The following is an 11,264-nucleotide window of genomic DNA, read 5'->3' on the forward strand; positions in this document are numbered from 1 at the left end:
CTAATGCTATGTGTCGGAACGTGACACTCCGATCCACTAATCTCATTCTATTAGTTCATCAATCCTTCTTTATGCCCAGTCGTCATCTTACTAGAGAGATTTTAGGCTTAAAGATTCAATAACCTCCACATTCTAATCCATCTCAATTACATAATCACATCATGCAAACACACAATCAAGCATATAGAAGATTTTACAAAATTACCCAATACATATCAATCGCTATTTAGAGTTTACTACAGAATAGAATAAACCATAACCTACTTCCACCGAAGAATCGTGATCAAGAAAGCTATCCCCCAATACCTTTGCTTTCCTCTGCGTGCTTCTCTTTCTCTCGCTCGTTTCTCTCTTCTTTTCTTTGCTCTTTCTATTTTTCCTTATTCAAACTCTTTTCTTTTACCCTAATTATCATCTAATTAAGTATAAAAGATGGTAAAAGTAACCCACTATTTATTTCAAGGTTATCTCCTTTAACCCCCTAGTAATTGAATTATTAACATTAAACCACTAATTTTATAATCATAAGCAGGAATAGTCCAAAACACCCCTTAAAAACTTTTAACAGAAATCCGACCCAGTCAGGGTTATGCAGCCTGTGACGGTCCGTCATGACTGTGACGGTCCGTACTGCAGGTCCGTCACAAAGTTGAGAGAGTTAATTCAGTGGAAAGATTTGTGACGGTCCGTCGTGCAAACAACGGTCCGTCCTGCCATTCCGTCGTGAAGTTCAGAGAGTCGATCTCAGTATCCAAATTTCCAGAGTCTAAGTGTTTTGGAACGAGACCCCCTCGACGGTCCGTCATGGGATCCGTCGACCCAGACAGCTATTACCAGAAATAAGCTCTACTGCTCAAACGACTAAACAGGTCGTTACAGTGACTATATTTAATTTTGAGAACTCATTCAAATGGATAATAAAGTCATAAATTCTTAATTATATGTTATAACTAACATAAAAGAATAGGTAATATTCAACCAAAAAAATGTAGGTATTTGACATAATTTAAGGATATTTATTTTTTGTAAAATCAATTCATGAATTGAGTTGAAATTACAAATCTATATATTAAAATTTATTGGCTAATCTATTTGAATTTGAAAATTTAAAAGATTTAAAACTTTTATACACCGCGTATAGCGCGGGTAATTTTATTAATTTAATGACTAAAGCTAAGGATCATATGAGAAAAAGAAAAAGAATTGTTTTTGAAATAATAGAGTTAAAAGTAAACTTACCTAGCAATTGTGACATTTTTTTCGAGACAATCAAATAGAAAAATTGACATAAATTGAGTTGACATAAGAAGTATTACTCTCTTAGTCCCAATTTATATGACTTATTTTTTTAAATTTCAAATAAAATAACATATTTTTATATTTAATAATAATATAACTTCGAATAATTATTTTATCCTTAGTGAAATAATTTTATCACGTATATGTATAATTTATTTTAGATAAAATTAAAATATATTTTATTCTTATGTTTTGTGTTGATAAGTCAAACTAAGTAATATAAATTGACAATACTAAATATGGAGGCCCATTGTTTCATATTTGGGTCCGCCTATATGTAAAAGGGAACCTGCGTTGTCTTGGCGAAGCACGCATGCTGAGATACGTAATGGCCAGAACACAGCCATGGAAGAGATTTGCAACCTTCCCAGCATCCCATTGTTGGGCTCTTTGGCACAGGCAATTCTCATCCCAGTCCCTCTACTTGTCGAAAGGGCAATACACGAATTTGGAAATTTCATCTTTCAATTCATCTACATACGCCAATGTGCTTCAGAATTGCATAAAGAACAGGGATTTCATTGTTGGAAAGGCACTCCATTGCGATGTTTTAAAGAGAGGAGGATGTTTAGACCTATTTGGCCAGAACATTTTGCTCAATTTATATGTTAAGTCTGAGTTATTACATGATGCAGTTCAGCTGTTCGATGAAATATCTACGAAAAATGTGGTTTCATTTGTAACATTACTTCAGGGACATTTGCAGGCAGAGGAGTATGTTACAGCTGTTGAATTGTTTAATAGATTGCATAGAGAAGGTCATGAGCTGAACCCATTTGTATTCACAACAATCTTGAAAGTGCTTGTGGGTATGGATGAAGCGGAGATGGGTTGGAACATTCATGCGTGTATTTATAAGCTTGGATTTGACTCTAATCCTTTTGTCAGCACTTCCCTTATTGATGCTTACTCTGTTTCTGGGCTTGTTGATTTTTCCAGGGATGTTTTTAATGGCATTATTGACAAGGACATGGTTTCTTGGACAGGGATTATTACTTGCTATGCGGAAAATGATTACTTTGAAGAAGCACTGGGATGCTTCTCCCAAATGAGGCTGGCAGGTTGGATGCCAAACAACTACACATTTACGAGTGTCATAAAGGCTTGCCTTAGTCTACTGGCCATTGATGTGGGCAAGAGTGTTCATGGATGTGTACTGAAAACTAGGTATGAGATGGATCCTTCTGTTGGTATTTCGTTGCTTGACCTATACTGTAAATCTGGAGATTTGAATGATGCTGCGTGTGTTTTTCAAGAGATACCTGAGCGTGATGTAGTTCATTGGAGTTTTATTATAGCACGATATTCACAGAGTGACCGCTGTGATGAGGCATTGAAGTTCTTTTCCCAAATGAGGAGAGCATTAATTGTTCCAAACCAGTTTACTTTTGCTAGTGTGCTGCAGGCATGTGCATCTGTGGAGGCTTTAGACCTTGGGATGCAAATCCACTGCTATGTGACCAAGTTTGGGCTTGATTCAGATGTGTTTGTAAGAAATGCCCTCATGGATGTATATTCTAAGTGTGGAAAGGTGGAAAATACAGTAGACATGTTTCTGGAGACTGAAAACATAAATGATGTGTCATGGAACACTATTATTGTTGGCCATGTACAATGTGGAGATGGAGAGAAGGCACTAGCTCTGTTTATTGATATGCATGAAGCTCAAGGGCGAGCTTCATCGGTGACATATTCGTCTCTGCTGCGTGCTTGTGCAACCCTGGCTGCATTGGAGCCAGGTCTTCAAATTCACTCGTTTACTATAAAAACCATTTACGATCAAGATCTTGCAGTTGGAAATGCTTTAGTGGATATGTATGCAAAATGTGGGAGTATTAAGGATGCTCGGTTGGTGTTTGAAATGATGATTGAGCGAGATGTTGTATCATGGAATGCTATGGTTTCAGCATATTCCATGCATGGTCTTGGGAATGAAGCTCTCAGTATCTTTGAGAGAATGCGCAGAACGCATGTCAAACCTAATCAATTAACATTTCTTGGTGTCCTTTCAGCATGTAGCAATTCAGGATCTTTGAATCATGGATATGCCTATCTCTCTTTGATGCTGGATGATTATGGTATTGAGCCTTGCGTTGAACATTATACATGCATGGTATCACTTTTGGGGCGCTTAGGTCACTTTGATAAGGCTCGTAAGTTGATCGAAGACATCCCATTTGAGCCAAGTGTCATGGTATGGCGTGCTTTGCTTGGTGCCTGTGTTCTTCATAATGAAGTTGATCTTGGGAAAACAGCTGCTCAGCGTGTGCTTGAATTGGAACCACAAGATGAAACAACGTATGTGTTGTTATCAAATATGTATGCCACTTCGAAAAGGTGGAATAATGTAGCTTTTGTCCGGAAAACTATGAAGAAAAAACGACTAAAGAAGGAACCAGGACTTAGTTGGGTTGAAAACCAGGGCAGTGTTCATTATTTCTCTGTTGGTGATGCTTCACATCCTGATATCAAACTTATACACGGAATGTTGGAATGGCTCAACTTGAAAAGTAAGGGGGGAGGCTATGTTCCTAATTCTGATGTTATTCTACTTGATGTGGACGATGATGAAAAGATACGCCTCCTATGGTTACATAGTGAGAGATTAGCTTTAGCCTTTGCTTTAGTAAGAATGCCGCCTGGAAGCCCAATTCGGATTATTAAAAATCTACGAATATGTTTGGACTGTCATGCAGCAATCAAATTTATATCAACTCTTGTGCAGCGAGAAATTGTTATAAGAGATATAAATAGGTTTCACCACTTCCAAAGTGGAGCTTGTTCATGTGGTGATTACTGGTAATATACCTCAGCTCCTAGGCTTATATGTATCCATCTAAATGAAACTTGCCTGTTTTGGCCTCTTAAGGACTGATGCTGATAAAATGAAGGCTTAAAGCATCCACAACTATTTAAAGTTGTATGCCTATTTTAATTAGACACTTCAACCAACCTTATTTCCTATTAACACTTGATCAAAAGAGGAAGTGTGTATAATGCACATGCACATGATGTGACAAACTATTAAATCAAATAAAGACACATGACATTTCAATTATATATATATATATATATATATATATATATATATATATATATATATGTTTCTATTATATAGAAGAGTCATGAGAAAGACGACCAATGGCATATTAATAATTTTAACATCACTTTAGGGTAAAATAATAACTGTATAATTAACGGTCAAAATAAAAATCTAGAAGAATTCATACATGTCTTAACTTTTGTTATGAGCTCATAAGGATATTATTGTAATTTTGTTTAAATGAAGAGTTATTATTACTTAATTAACTTCTTACAAAGAATAACAAATGTCTTTTGACATATTTTGGAAAGAAAATTTTGAACTAATTAAAATAAAATGAGTTTGAATAGTTAATATTTTTTTCCTAAAAATACTTTAAAGGAATATTGCGTGAACATATTTTTAATATTATGTTACATAATATGACCATTAAATTCGTATTTTAATTATTAAAATAGTCCTTAAAATGATGTAGCAGTAGTTTTTAATTAATTTGAAGAAAATATCAATTTTTTTTACTAAAAGAATGAATAATGTTTGACTATCAAGGAATCAATAATTTGACAACATATTCGTTGAAAGATTAAAAAATATAAAATTTTCATTTTTATATTTTCTTTATATCAAATATGATAAACTATTTAACAAAGAAAATTTAACATTCAAATCCTAATGAATATTAAATTCAAACTAAAGAAAATGAGTAGTTAAAAAATAAAGAAGAACAAAAGAAAATGTTAATAGAAAAAGACTTTGTTTAGAAATATAGAGGAAGAAAACTAAAAAATAAATAAATTAGAAAAAAAGTATATTGATTTTATTTTTATTTTTTTTTGGGAGGGGGGGGGGGAGTTTAAGCTTTGGAGTTTTCTTTACGATATGATATTAAGTGTAGTATAAAAAAAAAGGGATAATGCACAAGTACCCCCTCAATCTATGTCCCAAATCACAGAGACACACTTATACTATAATAAGATCTTATAACCCCCTTGAACTTATTTTATAAGTAATTTTGTACCCCTTTTCGGCCTACGTGGCACTATCTTGTGTGGTCAACGCTGATTGACTCTTTTTTTTCAACCTAGTGTCATGTAGGCAAAAGGGGATAGAAAATTACTTTTAAAATAAGTTCAGGGGGTTATAGGACCTTAGTAAAATATAAGTGTATCTGTGCAATTTCAGACATAGGTTGAGGGGGTATAACATTAGGATAATTGTTATTGTATATAGAAATAAAGTTTCTTTCATAATTGTTTTTTATTTTTGTGGAGGCAAAAATATTTCTTTTAATATTACGAAAATTATTATTATATATAGAAATAAAACTGCTTTCTTGATTGTTTTTATTGTTGTGAAGTTAGAAATTAATTTTTTAAGTATTTCTATTTATCGAAGACAATAATAAAATGTATCACAAAATTCATCGACAAAGTCAAATACAAACACATTATACTTAAGTTAAAGCAATAGAGATTCGAAAGACTTTAAATCGATCTTTACGAATTGATTGATCAATGATTAGTATTTTATCAGATGGAAAGTTTATGGTGCAAATATCACAAAATGAAGATAAATAACATTGTGAAAAAAAGATACCACTTGTGAATATATATGAATTTTATACATTCCTTGAACATGAACTGTTTTAAACTCTTATTCTAAAGCAATTCTCTATTTCCTTGCTACAAAGAATTTTTTAAAATTAAACTTTCTCAATTTAGGTTGTAAACGACACATTTATGTTGTATGACCATTTGAAATAAATTAAAATGTAATATATTAAAAAATTTTACTAAAGAAAAAAATAGTATAAAGTACAGAAATTTCATATCTTTGGAGGCTAATTACATCATATCCGAGAAATTTTCTCAATTACAAAAATCTTGAATTTTTCATTCCTTTCGACTACATTCTTTGGTTGTCCAATACATTGCAAATGACATATTAGAAGGGATAGATATGTTTCCAAGAGGAAATAGAAGGATCCGAGAGGAAATAGGATGCATCCAAGAGAGGAATAAAATATTTTAAGCTGTGAATTTATCTAATTTTTTCAACAAAATATGTGAAATTATATTGGGCCCGTATTACGGGTGTTAAATATCTATTTTCTATTTCTATTATATAGAAGAGCCCAATTGAGGACAACCAAAGGCAATTTTGTCATTTCATAAATATTCTAGAATGTTTGTTTTTATGTTATGACACCAAAAAAAGTGGTAATAGATTTATAATAACAATACAACCAAATATCTGTTTTTAAATGACATTTGTATCCTAATGATTTGGCATTTAATTTGGATCCACATTTTCTATAAATTTTTTTTTGTGTGTGAAATTTTCATCAAACCAAAAATATCTATTAAACAATGGCATTTTAGTAATTTTTATATTATTTAAGGGTGAAGTAATAATTATATAATTAACGACCATAATGAAAATCTAGAAGAATCCATACATGTCTTTACTTTTAAAATTGCCCTATAAAGATATTTTTATAATTGTGTTAAAATGAAGAGTTTCTATTAATTAACATTTTACAAACAATAATAAATGCTAAGCTTGTTTTGACATGTTTTTGAAAGAAAATTTTGAACTAATTTAAAATAAAATGTGTTTGAATAATTAACATTTTTATTCCTAAAAATACTTTAAAGAATTATTGCATAAACATATTTTTAATATTTGTTAGAGAATATGATCACTAAATTTGTATCTTGATTATTAAAATAATATTTAAAATGACGTATCAATATTTTTAATTAATTTGAAGATATATAAAATTATATTTACGTGACTAAAATAATGAACAATGTTTAACTATTTAACAGGGAAAATTTTTATACAATATTTTCTTATATCAAATATGATAAACTATTTGACAGGGAAAATTCGACATTAGAAAAAGTTAATATACAAATCCCAAGAAATATTAAAATACAAACTAAAGAAAAATCAGTAGTTAAAAAATAAACAAAAAAACAAAAAATGAAAATGTCAATAGAAAAGGGCTTGAGAAATATAGAGGAAGAAAAAAATGAAAAAATAAATAATAACTTAAAATAAAAACAAGTATATTGGTTATTTTATGGGTGGTAAGATTCAAAGTTTCTTTTACGATATGATATTTAGAGTGTAGTATCAAGACAAATTATTAATGTAGTTTAAAATATAACATTATGTCAATTATTATCGTATTGTCACGACCCAAATCCGGGCCGCGACTGGCACCCACACTTACCCTCCTATGTGAGCGAACCAACCAATCTAAACCTTAACATTTCAATGTAATATCAACATAAAGTAATGCGGAAGACTTAAACTCATTAATAAAATCAATAACTATTATTATCCCCAAAATCTGGAAGTCATCATCACAAGAACATCTATGATCAATTACTAAACTAAGAGTATTCTAAAAGCTAAAACAAGTAAAAGCTAGTCCATGCCGGAAGTTCAAGGCATCAAGACTTGAAGAAGAAGATCCAGTCCAAGCTAGAAGCATTAGCTCACCCTGAATTTCCGATTTAGTAAGACTGGCTTGAATTACTGTTGAGTCGAAGATGACGGCACGTTTGCTGCACTCCACAAATAAACAAGAGGAAAACAATAAAAGTAGGGGTCAGTACAAAACACGGGTACTGAGTAGATATCATCGACCAACTCAAAATAGAAAACAGTATGTATTAAGCAATATCCTAAAATCAACTAATATCCTTAGCATGCAGCATTTACAGTTACCATGACCCTTGGTTACAACACCAAGCACATCAATGAGGACTCACACCTCCTCATCATACTCATTTGGGAATTCAGTTCATTAGATTGAATATATTAACATATTTCAAGATTCATTATCTTTATTCCCCTCATGTCGGTACGTGACACTCCGCTCCTCAATATACTATCCTGGTGTCGGAACGTGACACTCCGATCCTCATTCTATCCTGGTACCGGAACGTGGCACCCGATCCTTATTCTATCCTGGTGTCGGAACGTGACACCCGATCCTCATATACTATCCTGGTACCGGAACGTGGCACCCGATCCATATTCTATCCTGGTGTCGGAACGTGACACCCGATCCTCATATACTATCCTGGTACCGGAATGTGGCACCCGATCCATATTCTATCCTGGTGTCGGAACGTGACACTCCGATCCTCATATTCTATCCTGGTACCGGAATGTGGCACCTGATCCCCTAATCTCACTACTTTCGTTCATCGAGCCTTCTTTTATACCAAGGCATCATCATTAACAAAGTAGATTAGGGTTTCTTTTCAAGATTTGGGATTCAATAGCTTCATCATGCTTATTTATTCATAATTACATAATCACATCATTCATGCAAGCATACAATTAAGCATATAGAAGGATTTACAATACTACTAACACATATCATTCACTATTAAGAGTTTACTACGAATAGCATGAAAACCATAACCTACCTCCACCGAAGAATTGAAATCAAGCAAGTTAATCCTCAAAGCTTGGTGCTTTCCTCTTCTCTCGATCGGTTCTCTCTCTCCCTTCTTGTTCTTTCTGTTTTCTTATTCAAACCCTCTTTCTTTTACCCTAATTAGTATATAATTAAGAATAAAATATGGCAATAATACCCCACGAATTAACTTAAGGTTACCTCTTTTAACCCCCAAGAATTTGAGTTATTAATATCAACCCACGAAATATATAATTATAGCAGGAATCGTCCAAAACGCCCCTTTAAAACTTATCCAGAAATCCGACTCCAACTGGGATTATGCAAACTGTGACGGGCCATCGCGTCTGCGACGGTCCGTCCTGCTGTCCGTCGCATAGTTCAGAAACTTGATTTTGGGTGAATGGCCTGTGACGGTCCGTCACACCTGTGACGGTCCGTCCTGCCACTCCGTTACGAAGTTCAGAGAGTCGATTTTCAGTACCCAATTTCAGATTTTCTAAGTGTTTTGAAACGAGACCCTGCGACGGTCCATCGTGCCCATGACGGTCCGTCGTGGGGTCCGTCGCCTCAGCCTGTTTTTCCAGAAATAAAATCTGGTGCTCAAAACGACTAAACAGGTCGTTACAATAGATACCAATTTACCCATCGTTCGTCCCCAAACGATCACAAGAAGGAAAACAAGGGCGAAAAGGAGTACCTGAATCTGTAAACAGATATGGGTATTTTTCTCACATATCCGCCTCCTTCTCCCAAGTGGCTTCTTTAACGGGTCGATTCTTCAATTGAACTTTGATGGATGCAATCTCCCTTGATCTCAACTTGCGAATTTCTCTATCTAGAATGGCAACAGGTTCCTCCTCATAAGACAAATTCTCATCAAGCAAAACTGAATCCCAACGGATAATGTAGTTTCCATCCCCATGGTATCTTTTCAACATCGACACATGGAATACCGGATGTACTCCGGACAGCCCTGGAGGCAAGGCTAACTCATAATCCACCTCCCCTACTCTCTTAAGTACTTCAAATGGTCCAATGTACCTTGGACTTAGTTTACCCCTTTTACCAAACCGCGTCACCCCTTTCATTGGTGAAACTTTCAACAAGACTTGTTCACCCTCCATGAACTCTAAGTCTCTAACCTTTCGATCTGCATATTCTTTTTGTCTATTTTGCGCCGCTAGAAGCTTTTCTTGAATAGACTTCACTTTTTCCATCGAATCCCTCAAGAGATCAGTACCCCAAGGTCTAACCTCGAACGCATCAAACCAACCAATGGGAGACCTACATCTCCTACCATACAATGCTTCAAATGGAGCCATATCAATGCTTGAGTGATAGTTATTATTGTATGAAAACTCCGCTAAGGGTAGGAAGCTATCCCAATGACCACCAAACTCTATCACACATGCACGAAGCATATCCTCCAACACTTGAATCGTTCGCTCAGACTGACCATCGGTCTGAGGATGGAACGCAGTACTAAGGTCCAACCTAGTACCCAATTCCGCATGCAATGTTTTCCAAAACATAGAAGTAAACTGCGTACCTCTATCTGATATGATGGATAGTGGAACCCCATGCAATCGAACGATTTCTGAGATATAGATCTTGGCTAACTTCTCGGCATTGTAAGTCACCTTAACCGGAATAAAATGAGCAGATTTAGTTAACCTATCAACAATCACCCAAATGGAGTCATACTTACCCATTGTCCTTGGAAGACCAACCACAAAGTCCATTGCAATTCTCTCCCATTTCCATTCCGGAATGGGCATTCTCTGAAGTGTTCCTCCGGGCCTTTGGTGTTCATACTTTACTTGTTGACAGTTTGGACACTTGGCAATAAAGTCAACAATATCACGCTTCATTCTACTCCACCAAAAGTGTTGCTTTAGGTCACGATACATCTTGGTTGCACCCGGGTGTATAGAATACCTTGAACTATGAGCCTCTGTCAGAATAGTGTTGATCAAATCATCGACGCGGGGTACACATAGCCTTCCCTTGATTCTCAAAACACCTTCCTCATCGATTTGTGCTTCCTTAGCCTCCCCTCGCAATACTTTATCTTGGATTCGCCTTAGTTTCTCATCATCAAACTGTTTTCCTTTAATTTTGTCAAGAAAAGAAGATCTTGACTCCACACTAGCCAACAATCCTCCCTTCTCATTTACTTCTAATCTCATCAAGTCATTAGCTAGAGTCTGAACCTCTCTAGCCAATGGGCGTCTAGAAGCTTGCAAGTGAGCTAGACTTCCCATGCTTCCCACCTTTCTACTTAAAGCATCTGCTACAATATTCGCCTTCCCCGGATGATACAAAATAGTGATGTCGTAGTCCTTCAGTAGTTCCATCCATCTCCTCTGTCTCAAGTTCAAATCCTTCTGAGTAAAGACATACTGAAGGCTACGATGATCCGTGTAGACCTCACACTTAACCCCATATAAATAGTGTCTCCATTGTTTTAATGCAAAC

At 34.8% G+C, this 11,264-nt stretch overlaps 1 protein-coding gene across 1 annotated transcript; it reads left to right on the forward strand.

Annotated features, from left to right (window-relative positions):
* Positions 1-1,551: 1,551 nt before the first annotated feature.
* LOC101253485 (putative pentatricopeptide repeat-containing protein At5g13230, mitochondrial) lies at positions 1,552-4,237 on the forward strand. The gene has a single exon (XM_004239251.4). The coding sequence runs from the start codon at positions 1,613-1,615 to the stop codon at positions 4,100-4,102; it is 2,490 nt and encodes an 829-aa protein (XP_004239299.2). The 5' UTR covers positions 1,552-1,612; the 3' UTR covers positions 4,103-4,237.
* Positions 4,238-11,264: the final 7,027 nt, after the last annotated feature.

Source organism: Solanum lycopersicum, chromosome 5 (assembly GCF_036512215.1).
Source record: "Solanum lycopersicum chromosome 5, SLM_r2.1".
Taxonomy (NCBI): Eukaryota; Viridiplantae; Streptophyta; class Magnoliopsida; order Solanales; family Solanaceae; genus Solanum; species Solanum lycopersicum.